The sequence below is a fragment of the Durio zibethinus genome, chromosome 12 (genome assembly GCF_047325235.1).
Source record: "Durio zibethinus cultivar Kanyao isolate XHJ-2024 chromosome 12, ASM4732523v1, whole genome shotgun sequence".
Taxonomy (NCBI): Eukaryota; Viridiplantae; Streptophyta; class Magnoliopsida; order Malvales; family Malvaceae; genus Durio; species Durio zibethinus.
In genome coordinates, this window is record NC_143173.1 from 3,557,374 (window position 1) to 3,581,624 (window position 24,251).

The 24,251-nt window shown below is 29.0% G+C and overlaps 1 protein-coding gene and 3 pseudogenes across 3 annotated transcripts; 3 read left to right on the forward strand and 1 right to left on the reverse strand.

Annotated features, from left to right (window-relative positions):
- Positions 1 to 1,402: 1,402 nt before the first annotated feature.
- Positions 1,403 to 4,340, reverse strand: LOC111297440 (RNA polymerase sigma factor sigB-like; annotated as a pseudogene). The gene is made up of 6 exons (XR_016326318.1): positions 4,079 to 4,340; positions 3,345 to 3,515; positions 2,983 to 3,225; positions 2,696 to 2,835; positions 2,304 to 2,522; positions 1,403 to 2,201 (listed from the first exon to the last, which is right to left on the reverse strand). The product of XR_016326318.1 is annotated as an RNA polymerase sigma factor sigB-like (transcript).
- A 624-nt stretch (positions 4,341 to 4,964) lies between these two features.
- On the forward strand, positions 4,965 to 7,364 carry LOC111296502 (Ribosomal L18p/L5e family protein). The gene is made up of 3 exons (XM_022890852.2): positions 4,965 to 5,182; positions 5,348 to 5,476; positions 6,782 to 7,364. The coding sequence occupies exons 2-3, from the start codon at positions 5,363 to 5,365 to the stop codon at positions 7,232 to 7,234; spliced, it is 567 nt and encodes a 188-aa protein (XP_022746587.1). The 5' UTR covers positions 4,965 to 5,182; positions 5,348 to 5,362; the 3' UTR covers positions 7,235 to 7,364.
- A 2,007-nt stretch (positions 7,365 to 9,371) lies between these two features.
- LOC149515590 (uncharacterized) lies at positions 9,372 to 11,653 on the forward strand (annotated as a pseudogene). Its single transcript, XR_016346840.1, has 2 exons — positions 9,372 to 9,858; positions 11,282 to 11,653. The product of XR_016346840.1 is annotated as an uncharacterized LOC149515590 (transcript).
- Positions 11,654 to 22,349: 10,696 nt separating this feature from the next.
- LOC149515591 (inactive beta-amylase 9 pseudogene) lies at positions 22,350 to 23,507 on the forward strand (annotated as a pseudogene).
- Positions 23,508 to 24,251: the final 744 nt, after the last annotated feature.

The window sequence follows — 24,251 nt, forward strand, 5'->3', positions numbered from 1 at the left end:
AAAGAAATGTATTGCTGCAAAGAAAGTAGTTTCAGGAGGGATGAAGCAGGGCTCAAACTCACCAATAATTGTACAAAACCAAGAAGAGCAGAAATAAAAGTAGAGTTCCCAATCCAAACCCATCATCAAAGGCGGAGCTGCTTGTTTGTTGAAGTGAAGGAGAGGAAAAAATGCGTAGGGTGGGGACGAACGTTGAAAGCAACTGCACAAGGACCAACAGTAAAAGAAGCACAAGCACCATCACAACATAAAAACTTCCACCATCCGACTCTCCTGCTTGAAACAAAGGCAGAACAAAGTCTATAATAGAAACCAAAGTAGGACCAAATATCACCAATCCCAACACTCCCACCATTAGAGATGGTACCAATGGAGATGGCCCTTTGCTTCTCATTGCTCTCCTTTTTTTTTTTTCTGTGGGGTTTTCAAATGCAAACAATCTTCTTGGCAGTCAAAAAAAAAAGTTGTTTGTGACTGTGAAAGTAAATGAGTTTGTTGAAGATGGATAAGGAATTTGAAACCATTTTATGATCCTTTTCTTTGAATTTTGTGTTAGTTGATCCATTAGAAAATGTCCATTGAGTTAATCCAGTCATCTGTATTTTAATCTCTTTGTTTGTACATAGAATGGAGGTTAGCTACAAGGCCAACTATGATCGGATTGAATCAGAAGGAAAATTTGTTTTTTAATGGTTTTCTTCAAGGATTATAACTACGGAAATGGAGCTAATTGCTAGAATATATATTTATGAAAAGGACATTCATCAGTCATCGATGCCTTCAAAGTGAAATTTTAAACTAACAACTTCGCTGTCAGAATGACGAAAAATTAGTAAAATGTTAGATTCTTAACTCCAGTGATCAGAAATTAACAACACTTGCTATCCTGCTTCATTTCCTGCAACTAGAGTTACAACACTGTATACAAACAAAACAAATATGGTGGGTTCCAGCCACACCAACACTCTTAAATACGCCTCAGTGATCAAGATGGAGGGCTATACTTAAGATGCGGCTCGAAGAAGTTCATCAACTGGCAGTCTGGCAGAGAAGAAAAAGAGACAAAAGATGTGCGAGCATTGTCAGCTCTTAGAGCCAATGTTGATTGACTAGGGAAAATATCAGCCGCGAAGATGATCAATTACAAAAGAGTTTGTAAAATGCTCCAACAACAACTAAAACTCTAAAGAGCATAACAAAAGTACATTAAGTGTTATTACATCAGAACATAATAATTAACAGAAGCAAGAACCAGACTTCCATCCAATAATACCAACCACCAACATAATAAAACTAGAAACAATCTCAAACGACCCCTTAACAATTTAACACTGTCAACTAAATTTTTATTAATGAGATTAAAACGTTATCATTGTATATACTTTAATTTCAGTTTAGCAATTAACACCGTCAATTCAACGCGCTTAAATGGGATTATTTACTAAAATTTTAGACTCAGAATTTGATACATCATTCACAAAATCTAATGTATTGCCATGTAACAAAGTAATAGAGTTATGTCATTCTAAGCAACTGATTATCAAGGAGTACTTTAATTTTATGTGGAATTACATTATTTTCAAAACTGTGGACAATCCCAGGAATTGAATCAAACATAACCTTCGTCTTCATATGACAATGAGTTACATAAAAAATGTCTCTGATACATAAAATATTGTGAAATGCTGCAGTCAAAAAATTTTATGTTTTCTATGAACAACCATTTGTAAGTACACGCACAATGCCAAAAGCCTTGCTACTTAATGCTAAACTCTTAGTTTCAGTGATTAAGAATCAATCTTGATAACTTCAAATTCAGAAAAAGAATGATGCATTTGTACCGTTGGCTTTTGATCCTCAATTCAACTATGCATGCCAGTAAGTCCATCAGTAATCTCTATCCTGGATCTTTTGTGGCATATGAAGGCAAATATTGCTGCAGATGTTCTGTTCTCTTTTTGTTCTTCAACTTCTGTAAAGCGCATGACTCGATTTGCCGGATTCTTTCTCTGCTTACACCCATTGACTCCCCGATTTCTTGCAAAGTTTTCATCCTTCCGTTCTCCATTCCGAACCTCCATCTGAGCACCTTTCTTTCTCTTGGACTCAGAGCTGTCCAATACCTTTTCAAGATCCTTCTTCATGAACTGCTTGATCAGCATATCTTCTGCCGTATCTTCTTCAGGATCTGCAATTACTTCCTGGACAAAATTAACATAGTCCCCTCAGAAAACAAAACAAAATCAAAGTGCATTAATGATCACAGGTTAAAAATGGAAAAAAAAAAAAAAAGTAAATGCCACATTTGAAATAGGACGGACAGAAGGTTTGAGATTTTGGTTGATCCCAATCTTCTGAGCAAGAGACCAAGGAACCCTAGGCGAGAGTAGAACAGCAGTGAGCCTCTTCATGGAGAGCCCTGTTGCCTCTGCAACTTCTTCATTGTCAGGCTGTCTTCCATTCTCTCTGTACAATTGCTTTCTAGCCTCCTTCACTCTGAATGTTGCCTCAACCATGTGAAACTGTAAAGCCAAAAAAGTTGAAAAAGTAAGCAGATTTGACGCATTTACTTCAATAATAACGACATATATTATGAGATCATTGATCCAACATGACAGGAATTGGTATTATCTTTATTTATCATAGACACTTAAAAATGGCAATGCATTTAGGACCAGAACACTTTAGAACTTACCGGCAAGCTAATTGTCCTTGGCTGATCAGAGAGAGACTTCCGTACAGCTTGCTTAATCCACCAGTGGGCATATGTTGAGAACTTGAAACCTTTAGAAGCATCAAACTTCTCAGCACCTCTTACAAGGCCTTGGCATCCTTCTATGAATGAACCAGGCAAGATTCAGACACTAAAAGCATAAGCTAAAGCTGCTCTTTTGCCCTTTCTCTTTCGTTTATTTTTTGCTTTTTTTTTTCACAGTTCCATTCTCACGATGAAATCAATTTATTCAGCTACATGTAGCAGACCACATACCTGAACAAGATCTTGGAGATTCATTCCAGCTCCCTGATAATTTTTTGCAATTGAAATAACAAGCCGTATATGTTGCTTTTAATCATTTTGTCCTTGCAAAGTATGCCATAATTTAAGCGCCTCCTCAGGGTCTTCTGATCAACTCCAGCAGCAGCAGCAGCCCACTGTGTAAGGGTTGGTTGTCCTCCACATCTGTCGGCAAGCTCCTCCTGGAGCCTTTCCAGTTTCAGTTGGTCCTGAAGGCATTGAAAAGAGGGGAAATTAGAAATTTACAAAAACAAAGATGAGATATATACATCAACGTTTTAGTTCAAAGTCCAACAAGCATGATAAACCATTTAGATGAGCCAATTACAGCAGATTTCTTTTCTGTTTTTGCAGAACTGTAGTTCTTAATCATCAAGGCAGCATCCTTGGCAACCTTAACAGCCGCTCATGGAAGAGCTACTGCTTCAGCAGCAGCAGCAGCAGCAATTACAGCCTCATCACTCGTCAGAAGATTTTCAGGTACTAAATCTGCTCCAAGCTAGCCTGCAGACATATCAAAACAGTGAAAATGCGACTGTATCACAGACATCATAGTATGACCTCATAACAAGCACCAAAATTGTATAGTAGATTTTGACTCTTTGATAAAGAGATAACTCAATCAGATATCGTAATTACAAATACAGGCCCAAATGATAAGGCACAGCCAGACAATTAACACTGAGAATGATCTTCAGAACTGATAATATGACCAGAACTCAGTTGCCCAGAATCAAGAAACTAAAAAGAGAAGTTAGGAGTGAAATTCTGATATGACAAATTGGCTCCATTTTAAAAGGATATCAAGAAAACAGAATTACTGGAAGAAAAACCCCTCAAATGGGACTAAAGCAAAACCTATGCACTTCTAACTAAAATGCTTGATCTTCATATACAATGTGAAGTTTATAGGCTCATTGTCGGGCATGATCTTCATATGAAAATAGATGATTCATAAGTTTATCTAGGGTCAATGAACTAGATGAAGGAAGAAAATATGTCTATTTCAGAAGTGCAATAACAAAACTCCACAGTTTTTCACTGAAATTCTCAACTTCGTACCCTCAAACTAACAAGACTGACCTCTGAGGGTGGACCAGTTGCCCCTATATATATATACCCATAGTCTATCCGCCACAACTGAACTCAGATCAGCTTCAAAAGATGGTAATCTTAGCTTTTTTACATCAAGCATTGCGGTTGTCACTGTGGATGTTGATGATGAAGTGGTAGATAATTGTGTTCAGAGACATAGATTCTTTATGTTTTTCTGCAGATTCAGCCAAGAAATCAGGAGAAAACAATTAATGGCGAATGATACCATTACCAATTAGGATAATGAGTATACAAGAAACATTACAAGCCAGTTAAACTTTAACGTTTTATATTTAATAATCATACAAAAAATCATGCAAAGAAAAATATTACAAACTACAAAGCCTTATCCAAAGTCCACTCGTGATGGGGAAATAGTAGATAAAATAGGATGGTAAAGCCATATTAATGTAACAAGCTAAATGAAGGTAATTAATTCCTCAAAAGCTGAGGAAGACAATTCACTCTGTCACTTACTCGAGGCATTAACAATAGAAATGTAGGTAATGCCCCGTTGAATGATTAAGAGCAAAAGTCAAGTGGTATTGGCATAAATTACTTTGTTATAAAAGTAACAAACGGGATTAAGATCCGATTTATGAATATGTTTACTGCAAGATAAGGATAATTATAATTTACATTTATACCATCCCAAATTCATGAACAAATTAACAAATGGAAAATCATAAGTTCTAATTAGAACCATTTTTACCATCCTCAATTCAAGTAATAAACAGGAATGTAAATTACAGCATAGCAACAAAGAGTTGAACCAAACACTCCATGACACAAACTCAAGTAGAGTTGACGTGGCAAGTTGTACAACCAAATATATATACTACCCTAAGTCCCCCTAGCAAAAGCAAAGCTAGAAGAGTGAAAAAAAACCTCTGATTTCCCAGTCCTGAGCCCTCTCTCTGTCTCAAAGGCCGCCCCGGAAATCTCGATTTTTCCTTTCACGCGGCAGCAAGGTCAAAGGCGATTCACTCCCTGCCGCAACCGAATTTCTAGGCTTCCAGTACTGAAGCTGTTAAGCAGATCTAGACCTATATCAAATCCCACAACCTCCAGGTCCAGTCTCTATATATTTTTCTTTTGCTTCAACTATAGTTTTTTTTTCTTTTTAATTTGCTTCAACCCAATTTCAATGTGGTTTAACTGTTCGATGTAATGCTTCTTTATACACTATGCAAAGTCCTTGCAATTATGTTTTGACATTTTGTTTTTGTTTTTCAGGGTGTAATTTGTAAGATGTTGAAGCAAGTAATAGGGAAGGTTTTGAGCAAAAGGGTAGTTTCAGATTATGGAGAGAAGCTTCTTTTGCCTTGCGTGTACTTGCCCACAAGTTCTTTTCACAGTGGACAGGTAATTCGTTTTTTCGTTTAAACTTTATTTAGTTTTTATGGATACTCAATTCATTTGTTAATAGAAAATTTTGTCAATTAAAACCAAAACCATTACCCATTGATGCCCAGACTCCAGAAATTGTGTTCATTGTTTGATATTACAAGAAAAAAGTACATAGAAACATGAGAAATTTTATTTGCAACATGTTTTTGTCAAGTCCTCTCTGTGTACGATGCATAGAAGAATTCAATTGGTGTATTTTGATTGAAATTTGGTTAGCTGAGAGTTCTTAAGTTCTTTTTAAAAGCTGAGTTTTTCCAACTTTCAACACTCATAATCATATAGCAGAATCCAATTCAGTCTAGTTTTGGTTTTGCCCTAATTTTTTTTCCATTTTATGATGCTAGTAATGTTCCATAATGGGTGGAGAGATTTAAAACTTACTGTAACATCTACCTTATGGCAAACTTGAAGTGAAACATTCAGCTTGGCTTGCTTGGAGGGGTCTGAAAATGGTTAGGAGAAGAGAAATGATAAGAGAGGAAATGTACATAATCTGTTCATACATCCTTATTTATTTGATTTGTTGATATAAATAAATTGACTTTGCCAACCTTACTTACTCTAGATTTAATGATTATAAGGTTCTTCTATCCTATCCTCACCTTGCTACCTATAGGCGTGGGATTACTATATCCTTTTTAACTGGTTTGCTAGTAGAATAGGGGATAGATAGCCTTTGAAAGTGCCTTTACCTTTTACTTTCCTCTAGTGGACCTGGGATTAGGTCGTTGCCTCATACATCGCTCTTTACTTAATTCCTGACTCTAGAACCAGTTAGAGAGAGCGGGCTTTCTATTACAACGCTGACTTACTCTAGAAAAAAGGGTTATTGTTCCCTCAAAATATCTCCTTTCTTCCAAATTTTATTGCTGAATGTACAATTATCAAGCTTTTTCTGATGCATGTAACCTTGTTTCTGATGGTTCTCAGCCCCTTCCTATAAGGAATTGATGTTATTCAATCTATGCTTATATGTTGCTTCATTAGGTAGAAAAGTTCAGTCACTTCCAAACTTTATAGAAATCACAATGACTAATTGATTCAAACTAAAGGGTCTGTTTTTGGTAGAACTGGTAATTCGTATGTTCATGTTTTATTTTACACAAAAATTATATGTTATAATTCGTGTCGACGTGGAAAACATGAAATATGTTTTTTTTTTTTTTTGTTAAACTCATATGATTTTCTTTAAAATTTTAAACCATGTTAGATTATGAGGTCTAATTTTTGGCAATGACAACAACGTTTTCCCTTTTACAGATTCATCGTGCGCCAAGAAGTTTTTTTGGGGTAGAGGATTTTCTTGATGATGATAATAGCAGGCCATACACTTACAAGAAGGAGAAAAAGTCAAAGAATCCAAATAAACATATGTCATTTAAACAACGCACTGGAGCCTACATGGAGCCATTTACACTTGATGTCTTCATCTCAAAGCGCTTTGTTTCTGCTTCCCTTACTCATAGGGTGACATGTAAGCAGGTTGCTGTGGGGGGCACAAACTCTAAGGACATTAAAGCAGTACTGAGATCAAGATCAGACATTCCTGCATGCTTGGCAATTGGGCGGATTTTAGCTGAGAGAGCAAGAGAAGCTGATGTATATACTGCTTCTTATACTCCCAGGGAGAGGGACAAATTTGAAGGAAAAATCAGAGCCGTGGTTCAGTCCCTCATTGATAATGGAATTGATATCAAAGTTTATCTTGACTGAATAAGTTGAATTCAATTTTGATGCTTTACTCAACCTTGTGGAAAATGTTTTCTATTGTTTTAGCTTGAGAGTATGATTGAACCAAAACCATATGCTGGGTATGAAAACAAATTTGACTGTTGCATTTCTATACCTTTTTTGTTTTTTGTATATATGGAGTCAATTCACTTATATTAGCGTAATTCTTATTATTAATTAAATAATATTAAAACACTAGAAGTGATATTATCATTATGCCCAGTGGCTTAAATAAAATGCACATTTAAATAGTAATAAATTTTTAAAAATGCAAACATTAAGAATTAAGCAAAGATTCATTTCTTAATCTTAACTCACGCCATTGGAGTTTAATATCAAAACAACATGCTTAGGTGAGTACTTAGTAAGCAAATCTGTCTATGAATCAAATTAGGTTGGATTAGATTCAATCAATCTTTTAAAAGTTTTATTGAAGGTTGGGTTCAAGAGGTTTAAATTTTTTTAAAATTATATATTAAAAAGATTAAAAAATAATATTTTATTAATAATTTAATCTCATATTGATACGAATAAATTTAAACTCAAAAATCTTTATTCAAAACCCGATTATTAAACATGTCTGCCTGCAAAATAAAGATAATTATAATTTACATTCATACCATCCTAAATTCATAAACAAAATAACAAATAGAAAATCACAAGTTCTAAGTAGAACCACTTTTAGCATCCTCAATTTAAGTAATAAAACAGGAATGTAAGGTTTCGTTTGTTTTATAGAAATTGATTTTCAGAAAATATTTTTTTAAAATATATTTACATGTTATTTGGTTATTTTCTGTAAAATATTTTTTTTCAAATAATTTAATATAACTATTAAAATATTAAAAATTATTTATTATTAAAGTATATTGAAATTATTTATTGTTAAAATTATTAATATTCAAGAATAATTATATTTTAATAATGATATTTAATATTAAAATATTTAAAATAAAACTATTTATTATTCTTTATATTAATATTCAAAATATTTAAAATAGTTTTACTATTCTTAAAATATTATTTTTATTAATATTAAAATAATAATATTTACTATTAAAATATTTATACCATTAAAATATTTATATTTTATATTGAAAGTATTTATTATTAAATCATAACAAAAATATTTATTTTGTATTTATTATTAAAATAGTAATATAAATACCTTAATAAATAAAAAATAAAATTATATATTTTAAACAAAAATAATAAGAAATTATTTAAAATATTCATATTAAAAAATTATTATTATTATATTATTTAAAATTAATTATTAAAATAATAAAAATATTATTATATAAGTTATTATTTATTATTAAATTAATAATATAATATTATTTATTGTTGAAATATTAAAAATATTTATGTTCAATAATATACAAAATAAAAATATTTAAAATTGAAATATCAAAAGACTTTTAATGTTAATATTTTAATATTTTAATTAAAACTAAATAAAATTTTTATTAACATAATAATTTTTAAATCGAATAAAATCAAATTCGAATTTAAAATATTGTATTCAAATCTTACTTAAATAAAATTATAAAAATATTTAAAATTAAAATATTGAGAGACTTTTAATATTAATATTTTAATTTTTTAAATAAAATTAAATAAAAATATTATTTATTAATATAATAATATTAATAAATATTTATTAACATAATAATTTTTAAATCAAATCAAATCAAATTCAAATTTAAAATATTGTATTCGAATTTTACTTCAATAAAATTATAAAAATATTTAAAATTAAAATATTAAGAGACTTTTAATATTAATATTTTAATTTTTTAATAAAATTAAATAAAAATATTATTTATTAATATAATAATATTTTGAATAAGATCAAAATAAATTTGAATTTAAAAAAACATGTACAAGATTTGATTTGAGAAATATTATACTATTTTTTGTTGATCTATATAAGTAATTATTGACCAATCAATTTTTTACAAAATAAATATCTAAAAATAAAAAATTATTTTTCAAAAATTATTTTCTAAAATGTAAAGGAGACTATAGCAACACCGAGTTGAACCAAACTCTCCATGACCTTACTCAAGTAGAGTTGACGTGGCAAGTTGTACAACCAAATAAACATACTACCTAATGTCACACTTGCAAGAGCAAAATTAAAAGACTGAAAAAACTTCCGATTTACCAGTCCTGAGCCTTCTCTCTGTTTAGAAGGTCGCCCCGGAAATCCCGATTTCTATGTTCACCCAACAGCAAGGTGAAAGGCGATTCACTCTCTACTTCAACCCAATCTCTAGGGTTTTCAAAGGTTTCAGGGTGCTGTAGCTTCTCCAGCGGCGGCGTCGCCGTCGTCAGCAGCAGCAGCAGCCAAGATTTCTTCTGCTTCTGCCGCTGCGAAATCAGCTACTTCGAAAGTGGCCAAGAAAACTACGAAAAAGCCAACCACTTCAAAACCCAAGACTGAAAAACCGGCTGCTTCTCGAACCATGATTCGACCCACTGGAATTGTTGAACTCTCCCCCGTTTCTACTGCTTTGGGTCAGTTCCTTGGAGCCCAACAGGCGTCCCGTACTGAAGCTGTTAAGCAGATCTGGACCTATGTCAAATCCCACAACCTCCTGGTCCAGTCTATATATATTTTTTCTTTTGCTTCAATTATAGTTTTTTTTTTTTTTAATTTGCTTCACTTCTAGTTCATTGGTTTTCATTGATGTGTTCTTATTGTTCATGACTCTAAGTTTGGTGCTTTTAAGGGATTTAAAATTGATGCTTGATTTGCAAGTTAAAAGGAGTTTTTTTCCCCAGTTTTTGTGGTTTCCTTTTGTATTTTAAAGTGACATTTATAGGAGAAAACTGGGACTCAGATGAGACTAGAAGGTAAATATTTGTTTATTCATGTAAGAAAGTGAAGTAAAGGTGAAGGGAAAGAAGGGATGGTTCCAGAAGTGATTTCTAAGACTTTGGATTCTGTCACCTGTGCTTAAATTAAGCCACATGTTATGCCACTATGGCCCCTTTTCTTGCATTTCCTAGTTTTCCAAGCGCCAAGGTTTTGCTTGGATTTTGTGCTGAAAATTGGAATGGAACTTTCTGTTTCTTGTGACAAATGATGTCTTCATTTGCTTTTCCAGAGTTTCAAGAGAGCTTAATGCGCTGGTGGATATTGGAAATCACTAGGGAAAGGAAAGAAAAAAAGACTTATATGAGAATATTTAAGAAAAGAAAAAAAGAATTGTATGAGAGTATTTAAGAATCAGACTTTAATCTCTTGAGAGTGACTTGTTGCTTCCTTCAGTTTAGTGTTAGATCCTAGAGGAGGGTAAACAAATTGAAAGGAGGAATGCTTGTTGTCCTTTGGGCTAATGAGACTGTCCTTGACAGAGAGGCTGAGAGCAATGGGTTCTTTAGGTCTATGGTGTTTGACTTGTCTAATGGCTGGTTATATTTGGTGTTTAGTTCTCTTTCTTGTTAGATGTATCCCTCCTAAGCGACATTTTCACCCTCCACTTCCTTTTTCCTCATTAATGCTTGAATAAGAGATTTCATTGGAGAATCTTAATTTTTCCACATATTCTCCCATGGCATGTGCATCTTATTACTGATTAGCTATTATTGGTGGAAATGAGAGCGTGAATGAGGAAAGAGAAGTATGGGAGAATGGTTGAGATTAGTCTCTCGGCAGTGTTAACGGATCCTCCGATCCTCTTGCACGTGTTTCATATTATGTCTACGGAGATGAGTAACACGAATTTATGCAATACATATTTGTGTTTCCTATAGGAAGGAAACAATAATCCTCTTTTTATGCCTGAACCTTAATTTTCACATGGATGATCTTGTTTCTTTGTCTGCTGGATCATGTAAGCAGTTACTGTGATCATTGTCTTGTACGCTGCTTGCCATGATGTTAAAGTTGCTGATTTTACTATTTTATGTTTAATAAATTTTGCTTAGATATCATATTGTGAGTGACTCTGACATTGTTTTATGAGGAAATTTTGTCTAATAACATACAATAAAATATATGGACGCTTTTGCCTGCAGAATTCCGATAACAAGAAGGAGATCTTTTGTGATGAGAAGCTTAGACTATTGTTGAAGGAAAAGAAAAGATTGGTTTCCTGGAGATTGCGAAAATGTTATCCCGCCACTTTGTGAAGACTACCTGACATCTATTCTCGTTCTTCAGTTGCCCAACCAACATTGAGCTAGCTCTTCTGTCATTTGGAACTGAACTCTTTTCAATATATGTTCATGTTTTGCATTTTGTTTTGAGAGCTGAAACTCTCTGGGGTGGGCTTTGCAACTGAGAAAGTTTCTAGCTGGACTAGTGTAAAAATCTAGTAGGGACTAGCGAGTGAAAAGGTTTCATTTTAATTTGGTTTCCTGATTTTAGTTTAACTGGATCTTTGATCAACTAGTAGTTTAATCATTCAATTATGAGGAAACCACTGTTGACTTTAACATTCAAAGTTCACCCTTATAAGCTTTCTTGTTTATGGGTGAGGCAAGCAGTATCATTTGCCGGCCTGCTCGCTGGCTTCCCATGCAATGAACCATGCTCTTGCATATTGCTTAATTTGAGGTTCAAATTAATGTAGGATGCAAGTTGTTGAATGTTTAGTCTATTCCAGTAGGTCAGTTGTGCTATCAGTTAGAGACAAGTTGGGCTACTTTGCAATGTTTTTCGTTTCCAAACAAATAGTGATGGTCGGATTGGTGAGCTATTGTCACCTATAGCCTATAGTCGTCGGTGATTTTCAATGGTCTATGGGGATTGTGACATTACATGGCTAACCCTAAGGTATTTTAACCCGCTGGTGGCTGGAATGGTAGCTTCGGTTTTACATCGTGAGATGCAAAAGGAAACTTGTTCAATTGGCTTTTGTATAAAGACTTCATATTCAAGCTAATGTGAAGTGCTCCCCCTAGCTCTAGATGAGCTGATACTTCAGGCACAACTCCATCAGGACCATCACCCCATACATCAGCCTGTCCAAAAACCTGATTCAAGGCTAAAACTTACCATGAGAAACTAGCACTCCACCAGCTGGAAAATCTTGAAATCACTTCTCCCAAAGAACCCAGATGGTCGGTGTTACCTGTTTGTACCCATGACCAACAAAGCGAGCACGAAAGGTTGTCGAAACAGACGCTGAATCAGTCTTATGTTTCATAACAGCAACATCTGAAATTGGTTGGTCACCATCAATGCCAACCACAGAATCAACATCCAGATTTGATCACTAAAAAGCCAGCTCCCTGGAGATACCTGCATTTACCATTGAAATTAGGGGCACAAGTATATTTTCAATCAACATTTAATGAAATGAACCAAAAATACGGCTTTACTCTGCCATAAAGCTTATTTGGTTTACTCTGCGTGACGAATTCTTTTATCGTTATATTTCACAACTCGATAGGAATAATAATCCACACTACAATTTTCAGCTTCATCAGCTGTCTTATCCAAATTTTTTCTCTTAGGCAATCAATGTATATGGATTCATGTGAATCACCAAGAAGTTTCTTGAATGAACCACATCTTTACAACCATATATTTCACATCTGCAATTTTGAGTTTTTGGTTCATCATGATAAAACATTTCTTGCGTTCTTCCATAATTCTTTAGATTCTGTACAAACTTAACAAAAATGGTGGTGCAGCCCTAAAAATCCTACCAAGTACAAATTTTTTCGGAGAACCGACTATGTCCCTTAATATTCATCCTTAAACCAACAAGCCTTGAGCTGTGAAAATACATAGCAATGTTTCACTACAATTGTGAGAGGTGAGAATTTCACATGTTAAAAAAATTTTTACTTTGAATTTAAAATTTAATTTAATTGATTTATATAATTATTTTTAAAAAATAATATAAAATTTTGAAATTTAAATCTCAACGATAACAATCTCTTCCTTTATCTTAAGTTATGATTTTTTTTACTAAAAAATGCTATGAAACTTACTATTACTCTACTTCCAACAAATATTATTGTGTAGTAAATAACTAAATATCAACAAGAGCCTTGAGGCAGAATTTTGAATTTTTGGTGATAGAAGCAAATAAATTCCAACAACCGTGACAATTGTAAATCTGTAATTAGGGGTGTAATCGAGCCAAGTCGAGTCGATACAATGAGAAGTTCGAGCTCGAACTCAACTTCCAACTCGAGGTTCGATACTCGATTCGAACTCAATCGAGTTTCATTTTCTTAACTCGAGCTCGATTCGTAATCGAAATCAAGCTACTCAAACTCGTTCGATTAAGCTCGATTAATATGTTAAAATAAACTCGATTCTTATATTTAATAAGAGTTTGATTATTTGTGCTCGAATTCGAATTCGAGATATTTTATTAATTAAAATAATAAAAAAATTTAAATATAAAAGTTCGATTAGGCTCGCGAGCTATTCAAGCCGGATATAAGAATACTCGAACTCAGCTTGATCGATAAGTCGAGCTACTCGAGCTCGAGTTTGACTCGATAATAATCGAATCGAATCGAACCCGAGTAATTTGCGAGTACTAATATATCATTTAAACTTCTATCTATAATACTTTTTCATATTAGATAATTCAGAGAAGTTTCACATAAAAGGAAAGTAGAATAATAAAAATTACTAACACACAAATCAGATGACATCTAAGCTGCAAGGTAATGGCAAAGATTCATAACCTGTGACAATTCCTTTGCTTCTTGAACTGCATCATCAACATCTTTAAATACTTACTCTCACACAATATCTAATCAATAAAAAAAGGGGCATTCCTCAAAACCACATTTCCATGTTAAAACTGCTAAAGATTTTTAAAATAAAGTATGAGAAATAATTTCATATTAGAAAAAAAAAAAAAAAGATAGTCATTTAAATTAAGAGAAGTAGAAGTTTATTATAGTTGGACTTAAGCAGCTAATGGATCATAGGTTTGGATTTTCAAGCTTGGTTGATCTTGCATTAATTAAAAATTAATGTATATTAATTAATTAATATATATTAATATTTAATTAATGGAACTTACAATGCAATAAATTAAATTTTATTTTATTTTATTTAAAGTTTAATTTTTAGTTAAATGTCTAATTAATTAAGTCTATCCAAAATAAATAGACAAATAAGAACAGATAATTATGTTTGCATAAAGCAGATAGATAAATCTGTTCAAATAGACAATTTTAATTATTAAAAAACAAACAGTTTATATCTATTCGAAATAGACTATTATATCAGTAAAATAAAAATATGCTTAATTTGTTTTATCTATATGTATATATATATATATATACACTCTTTTAATTTTTTGAAAATATACAGAAACAATTCTCAAAACTCTCCTTTCTTCAAATAAACTTTAGATTTTTTTTATAAAATTTTGCTGTAAAAAAACTTTATAAAAGTTTAATGATCTTGTAATATGTCGGTGAATACTCAGTGGGTTGATTTTGTTAGTACAAAATGTAATCAGTTGCTGAAGTTCATTATATCCTTGAGATTTATCACCTGCAGTCCTTTTATACACCTACCAATAAATAATACAATAGGGGTGAATAAAACCTTAAGAAAAGTAATATTGTTACATACCTTAAAGCCTTTCCTCTAAATTTCAAATTTATCAAAACCAGTAATTCTAGATTTTTAGACTTTTGTTTTAACAATTATTCCAAAAGCAATAATTCTAGATTTTATTTGCTTCAACAATGGCTATTGAAGCACACTAAGGGATTTGACCTTTAGTTTTGTCAAATTAGATCATTTTAATGATGGTAATTTTTGAAAATGGCAAAAAAAGATACATTTCCTACTTTCAACCTTGAAAGTTATATATGTTCTAACTACTCTTAGGCTAAAAGAAAATGAAATGGAATCTATTGCTACAACATAAAAAAGGTAGAAATGGGATAATGCAAATTACATGTGCAAAAGTCATAATCTGAATGGTCATTCTAACAGCCTATTTGATACATACCAAAACAAGACTATTGCAAAAGAGTTATGAGATAAATTAGAGATTAGGTATATGACGGAGGATGCAACAAGTAAGAAATTTCTCGTTAGTGAATTCAATAATTATCATATGATTAACAGGTGTTTTATAATTAAACAACTGTGTGAAATTAAAAGAATACTTAATTAATTTAAACAGTATAATATGAGCATGTATAAATAATTATTATGTCATCTGTGATAGACAAACTTTCTCCATTATAGAAAGATTTTAAAAAAAGTCTAAAACATAAAAAAAAAAATGAAAATCACTCTTGAGGCTTTGGCTAATCATCCTTGAATTGAAAAGGAATGCATAAAACAAGAATAAAATTCTAGTTATGATGATGCCAAGGTTCATGTTGTGAAAGAAAGACAGACCACTAAGCTTGCCAAAAAAAAATTTCAAGTTCAAGTAGTTTGCTAATAGGCTTAAATTTGAAAAGAACCAAAAAGGACAAAAATGCTAGTATTACTATTGTGGTAAGTCAAAACATTTTAAAAAAGAATGTTGGTTGCTACAAAAAAAATGATTCCTTAAAAGGTGATACTTCTAAAAAAATTATTATTATAATTTTTGAAATCAACATGCTTAAAAATGATAATTCTTAGTGGATTAATTTAAAGGCAACAAAACATGTGTGCAAAGACAAAAACATGTCTACAACATTTAAACCAAGTGATTATGTCCAGCCATTTTTACATTTTGGATTGAAAATAGCTCCATCACTATTTTAGAAAGCAATAGCAATGACAATCATAAATTTAATTTTTAAGAAAAAATAATTTAACTAATAAAGTTGCAAATAAAAGGTGTTAAGATTAGGTCAAAAAAAAACACTAAAGTAGAGCCCCTAGAGACCAAGACTGAGTTTGTGAAAGTTGATAAGTGGGGTTATATCGAGGAATGGCCCATCTATAAACTAGTGATGCAAAGGCGGTGTATGACCATGTGCATGGCTTGTTTGAAAAGGAAAGATGGTGGAAAACCTGGTGCATTCATTGAAGGGAGATTCAAATCAAACTCCTAATCCATTCATTTTCAATCAACAACTTGTTTTAAATCTACTATTATCGATTAGTTGATTAAACTTGATTTATTTATTTTCATTCTTCATACCGTTTGTTATTAGTCAATCTTGGATAAGATAATAATAAAATTTCTTTAATTATATTTCTTTTCAATTATTTGAATGATCGATGGACAAAATTCATATTTTCCTATCACGTCTTTTTAATAGAAGATTTTTAAAAATTTAATCTAAAAATGATATGATTTGCAACGAAAATCATTTTTAATTAAATATTTATATAAATGAAGCTTTAATATATAATATAAGACATGAATATTTTCTTGATATAACCTAAGATAAATATTGTAGCAAAAATAGGACATAAATTGTTTATAAATTATAATCTATATATCACTAAAATAAATCACATTGTGTAATTTCTTTTTCTTGTCAAGATATAGTTTTGGAATTCATTTGTAAATCATTTTGTTTGTGTTTGATAAAAAAATTACAATTCAAGATTTATTATTATTTTATAAATATGATATTAAAGATTTAATTATAAAATGCATCTTTCAATGCATTTCGTGTTTTTTAATTGATTTTTCAAATAAATTATAAATAAATAAAATTCATAATAATAAATTTATAATTTAACTTAATTGATTAATATAATTATTTTAAAAAAAAATTTGACAAATTAAAAATTGGAATCCTAACATTTAAAATTATTTCTTCTATTATCAAGCTATGCCTTTCTATCTACTAAAAAATAAAATACATGACCTTGTGATTTTCAATTTAAAACTCCAACCACAAATTATAATTTTTTTAATCCAAATATACACAATTTCTCCTTTTGTCACTCAATCCACTTTGAAAATGATGATTTTATTAAATTTCTTTTCTTGGGCAAGCGAACAAGGTTTTGGAGGAAGTGCCACATGGGTGACGCAAAGAGTGAAGTACTATTTTTCATTATTATTTTATTTTTATTTTGCATGATTATTATTAAAAAAAGAAAGTCATGGTTATTAGTTTTTTTTTCTTCAAAAATTCAAATTTAACAAAAATGAAATGAATGTATTAATTTTTTTAATTAAATATTTGGGTATCTGAGATTATTATTATTATTATTATTATTTTAAAGAGTTGAATTTTGAAATTCAAATTATTTGGATTCTATTGATTTTTTGAGATATTTAATTTGAAAATTGTATAAATTTGTGATAGTGTATGTTTTAAATTTTAATTTAAACCAATTATATTCATATAATTATGATAAGATTAAAGTAAATAATATCACTTGTGTAATAATAAAAGAATTAATGAGATTATCTTTTTTCGGGATTTTACTGTGAAGTTTGATTGCATAATATCCATATTGATATTTTCATTTTAATTTGCACAAAAAATGTGATTATTTTCAAATCTTTTCCGCAAGTGATATTATTTATTCTTAAAAATTTGATGATTAATAAAATAAAAGAAAATAGCTGCTATAATTTTGGAAGATACAAATTATTGGTACAAGAAAAGAATTTCATTTCTTTAAAGATGAAACTTTAAAATCAAGAAATGAAAAAAAAAAAAAAAACCAAATCAAAGTAAAAAAAAAATTCAATGTAAAATGAATTGCTAGGGTTTTTCGTGGATAACATTGCTTATTGGCCCCATTTCTTTAAAATTCTAGGGTTTTATTTTATCAATTATCAACAACAACAAACAACCTATTACGAGTCTTTTGCATGTTCTTATGGAGAGAGTGGTTTAATGGTTTGGGTTTTTCATGAATTGCTAGGGTTTTTCATGGATAACATTGGTTATTGGCCCCATTTCTTTAAAATTCTAGGGTTTTATTTTATCAATTATCAACAACAACAAACAACCTACTACTAGTCTTTTGCATGTTCTTACGGAGAGAGTGGCTTAATGGTTTGGGCCCCAATTTCTCTCATGCTTGCACATGCAATTTGTGCTGTCCAATATCCCTTGATTTTTCACTCTTTTTTTTTTTTTTTTTGACATTTCAAGCAAGATTTGGTTTCGACATGTTAGCTGACAATGCCATTTCTGTATACTTACGTAATTTATGTATGAGATTCACCCTCCCTACAACCTTCAATTAGGGCATTGAAAAATAATATATATATATATATATATATATAGAGAGAGAGAGAGAGAGAGAGAGAGAGAGAGAGAGAAAATTTTTAAGGAACATGTTTTGTTTTCACATAAAGATTTCTTTAATAACAGGCGAAAAAATTATTACATCTGTTCTTATTGCACGATTGCATCACGATTGCATCACATGTGATGCAATTTAGTTTTTTTTTTCTTTCAATTGAGAGAGCATTTCATTTTACTTATAATTCCATTATTATAATATTATAATTGTTTAATTATAATAAAAAAAATTATATAAGAGTCTATCATCTATAAATGTGAACTTCATATTTAATTTTACACAATTTTAAATTATAATTAATTAATTATAATAAAATAATTATAAGTAATATGCTTCCATTTTAAATAAAATATATAATACATTTTGTTTTGAATTAGCCATTTCAATTTTTCCAACAAAAATATAGAAATCTCAAGTTTTTTGCAAGGTGTGCTCGGTAAGGGAGAACTAACCTAAATCTATGTTATGTATCTTGCTTTTTTTTCAATAGCCACTAGAAAAAAAATTAAAAAAAAGGCAGATTTGGATCAAATTATTTATAAGTTTGAGTTGTTATTATTAAAATGGTGATAAAAAAAATCTCTCATGGGTTAAATGAAATAGAGATGGATTTAAAGATTTTAAAAATTAAAAACTTAAATTGATAAATATATGAATTTAAGATTTAATTCAATTGTTTATATAACAACAAAATAACATTTAGTAAATTTAAAATTCAAATTCTAATATTTACAAATTATTTTTATTTTCAAACTGTAATATTACTTGTACGAAAAAAATCTAATAAAAATATTGTTTATAGGTTAATACTAAATGTTAATCATTAAATCTATATTATTAAAATTTTCATTTGAAAATCATAAATTCAAAAAAATTTATATGCATACTTTTTTTTCAGTCGAACAAGTATTAAAATAAAATTCAAAGATGGGTTAAAATTTTCTAAAAATCATATTTTCCATTTTCATTTCCTTAAAATTAGATCTGACAATTTTATATTTGTATCATATAAAATACTAATAATTCATGTATTTATATCATATTTTATATAAAAATTATTTATTACAATTCGAATCGATATGAAAATAAAAAATATATTTTTTATTTTATTAAATATATTTATAATTTTTACTAAAATTATAAATTATATTTTTTATTTATAGTATCTCGTATCGTATTTTAAAATTTTCAATATGATTCTAAGCCGCCAAAGTCACTTTTTTTCCTTACTTTGGGCACTTTTTTTTTTTCTCCTTTAAGAGACAACACAAAGTGGTGCTTTTCCCATCCCACGCTTCATGCTTGTTTCTTTCTCATCAAAAACACAAATTTTATTTTGTCCCTTTATATAAAAAAAAAAAAAAAAACATATTCGTTTGCTCTATTTAGGTTTTCATTATTCTCTAATTTATTCTTTTCAAACTTTTTCTGATAAGATGTTTTTGCAAACTTAATAAAATTACATAATTTCACTTTTTAAGAATTAATTTTTGTGCATTAATACGAGAATTTTTAATTTCATAAGCATGATTAAAAAATTATCACATATTTTATTTTTAAATTATTTTTAAAAAAATTTAGTTATATTCTAAAACATATATATTATTTTATTAATTTTGATAGTAAAATATAATAAATATAATAATTTATTTTTCTAATTAAGACTTGATTTGATTTGAATAATAAATTCAAACATGTGTACTCGAAAAAATTATTTGATATTTTTATTATAATTTTTTTACACAATAATAAAAATAAAACCCATATTTCCTATTCTTTTTGTATTTTCTCATCAAATTAAATGTACCTAAAATGAGTCAAATCTAAGCATAAAAGAGTTTTGTGGTTAGGTGATTAATATAATTGAAATAATTATTTTTTATAAGTTTTATGGATTGTTTGTTTGTAGCAATCTTAGGAATCATGTTAGGTAATTATGAATATTAATTGATTTTAAGGCAATTGCTTTACTTAATTAATTAATTAATAGGGTTTAGCAAGTTTATTGATCAATGTCAATTTTGTAAGATCTTTTTTTTTTTAAATTATATTTAAGGTTGTTTCATTGAATCATTATTCTTGTTGGATTAAATGTTATAGATGTCCAACTTTAAGGCATAAACTTCTTTTTTTTTTCTTTATTTTAATTCAATTGAAATTTTAAATGAATGAAATCTAGTCATGTGTAAAGCTTTAATTAATCAATCCATAAATTATAATCAATTTAACCTTAAAGGGATTTTAAAAAGGGAAAATGAAAAAAAATATAAAATGTTTTTTTTTAATTTTTATATATATTAATTACAACATATGACAAATTTTAATTATTTTATCGGTATCAAATAAAATTTTTTCTTTATTTTAGTTGGTAAAAAAAATTAACGATGATAATTTTTTTACCTAAATATGAATTTAATCTTATTCAAATAAATATTAAAAAATTGATTGATTAATAAAAAAAACAATAATTTAGATTTTTTTAATTATAATTTGGAGATTTTATTTTCCTTTAGCCAATAAATAAAAATTCTAATTTCCAATTTCAAACTAACTACTACAAATGGCAATAGGACGTATTGAAATGAGTTTATGCTTGTCCCAATTATAATCTATTTTTTTAATAATTTCATTTTATTCCATTTTAATATGATCGATATTGAATTGTCTTTCGTCTTTTGGTTTAATGATCAAGAGGCTTTAAAAAAGACATGTGGGTTTGAGTTCTAACTCTATCATCTCTCTTCTCTCTTGTACGGAAGTTTACCCTCTTAAACTAAAAAAAAAAAAATATTAAGTTATTATTTTTAAAACCTAATGGCTTTATTGGCGATCAATTCTTTAGGAAAATTATGAGATTGGAGCTGTAGAATCTGATTCCCCGGTCAGCAAAGACTTGCATGTCCGCGAAACATGTTCTTCAGAATAGTGAGAAAAGGCTTTCTAAAAGTTTTGCAACCTTGAATTCCAAATGACTATGGTCTTCTCTTCGGCCACACCTTTTAAATTGGGCAATTCAATACCAGGGAAAAGCACATGGCCAAGGCTTAAAAATAAATAAATAAATAACAGCCACCTACCAGAAGTGATAATATAAAATACCATATAATAATATAATATAAATATGATATAAATAAAAATATAACTATAATATAATTTAAAATTTTAATAATTATTATATATATTTAATAAAATTAAAAAATATATTATATATTTTTATACTAATATGACACATAACTTTTATATAAAATATAATATAAATATATAAATTTTAATATTTTACATGAAATCATACGTATATTATATTACAACACACATAGTTACCTGATAAAATTTGCTGACATGGACGTTTAGGTGAATAATTTTATTTTTTTACACGTAAGAAAATTTTTAAAATTTCTTTTTAAAATGACGCATAAGATATTTATTAATTTTAAATTATTTATCAAAAAGATATATTTCAAAAATTATTGAATTATCTAAAATTTTAAATTATAAATAAAAAATCAATTTAAATTTTAATGAAATTGTTATCCCTATATCACCTCATCTCAATTTAAAACTAATTTTTAAATAATTTAAAACCAAATCCAAATATAAAGTAATTTACGTAATTTAAGTAATTTTTTTTGGAAACATCATTTTTTCTTCATCCTTTAAACCCATAAACCTCTCTAAGTATTCTTCAATTGAAGCTTTTCAATGGCGTGTATGTTTCTTTAAGCTTCTCGTTTTCTCTCTGTTTTTTTCAAAACTCATTTAAGATAACTCCTTTTCGAAACTCCAAATCTCTTTATTTCCTTAAAATTATTTCCCTTGAAGAATTGTTGTAAAAAATAAAAAGTCTCATTTGCTTTGTTAAATGTCTCTAATGCATGTAGTTGACCATTTGTCTTATAGCAGGAAAAGGTGGATTGAGAATAAAATATGTCCCGTATGGTATACAATCATAAGTTTGTTGGTACATGTAAAAGCCATTATCACTATAAAAATCCTATCAATAGACATTAAACTTATAAAATACATACTCAATCTAATATGCAATCGATGTAGATCACAAAATAAACCAGCATAAAAATTTCAAATCTAAAATCTTTGATAATAAAAATGTTAGAAAGATTATTCCATTAACCCATAGTCACCAAACAAAACATCAGCAACACCTTAGCCTTCAGTCCCTTGAAGTCAAGTAGCTACAAGTGCAGTAATTAATGAGAGATAAAGTTGCATAACAACCGGCTAGTCAAAGATGACCACAACAACACATTTCAATTTAAGTCTGCATTGATCAAGTGACTAATGATTTTGCTATTCTTAATGGAAAGACTCCAATTCAAGTTTACTAGGATTTTTGTGAGAGCTTTGAGTCTGTATTTTCAAATTTCATTGGTTTTATAATCACGGTAAGAGGTTTTACTTTCAAATAACTTGATCAAATAAAACAATGTCTTAGACTCTTTTTTGGTGTACTAATGCTAATGACTTCTATGTTGTGGTTTTTCAAAGAATCTCAATGGGTCTGGGACCAGATGGTGAGCTCTGTTATACCTCTCACCGTAAGCTTACCAAAAGTGGCATACATGCTTAATCTTATTAAACAACATATTGAAGCAATTTGAAATTCATTATGGGGGTTAAATGGTCCACATTATGTATTTACTTATGATCAGTCACCTAATTCAAATAGCTTCTTCAAAGATCATGATGAATCATAAAAAAATTTTTATAATGACTTCTTTTTTTTTAGATACTCAAACTAACTTATATATCATGAAAATCATCTCCTCTTTTTCGCCTTTTCAATTCAGTGATACTGCAGTGAATGTTTATAGGAAAATCCCACTGATGTAGTCATGGCGCAAATCCCGAGCACACCCTTCTGAACTGACAGCTGGCTTCCATAACACTGCCTCAAGAGATGGCTATAAAGCAGTTGCAAAAATGTTTGCAAAGAATTCATGCAAAATCATCTTGCCAGGGATGGACCTGTCAGATGAGCACCAGCCACGTGAATCTCTCTCTAGCCCAATCAACATTATGAAAAAAATAATTATTAATCTTAGTTATTTAAATATTAATTTTTGATTTTTTATCAAATAAGAAAAAAATAATAACAAAATTTTTAATATTTAATAAATAAACTGAAAAAAAAAATTTTTTAAATATTTTTATAATTCTTTAAAATTTACAAAAATTTAAACTTTTTTATATAAATAATATCATTTATAATATATTATATATAAATTATCATTTAATTATAACTTAATATTTATAAATATATAATTATATATTAAATCAATAATTAAAAATAAATTTAAAATTATGAAAATTTTAATAAAAAATCACGTACATTATACTGATTAAAAAAACTAATAAATTAATAAATCATCGTACCTACTCATATTCCCTTCTTCGTCCACTTCTCTTAATAGGAAGCCATCTGCAGCGGCTGACAGCTTGGTGGAATGCGACGTTGGAGTGAGGAAGCCGCTTGACTGTATAACTTATGCCAAGTTAAAAATTAGATACAATAATTTATTTATTTTGTATTAAATATATACAAAATATAAAAATTAATATATTATAATTTAAATGATATATCAAATATTAAAAAAAATTTAAATTTTAAATCATATTATTTTTATTTTTATATTATATAATTATATAATATTTAAAATTATCAAATCTAATAAAGATTAAAATAAGAGAAGTTATTTGATAAAAGAGGGAGATGGATATTATGATAACATAATATATATATGATAAAAAATAAAATAATAAAATAATATTATTTAAATTATAATATTAATTATAATAAATTTAATAAAA

Bases quoted from the DNA above. Each gene is read 5' to 3' on its own strand.
- LOC111296502 (XM_022890852.2), top strand. From the start codon at position 5,363: ATGTTGAAGCAAGTAATAGGGAAGGTTTTGAGCAAAAGGGTAGTTTCA. The intron at 5,477-6,781 runs GTAATTCGTTTT...TCCCTTTTACAG, and splicing joins GTTCTTTTCACAGTGGACAG to ATTCATCGTGCGCCAAGAAG.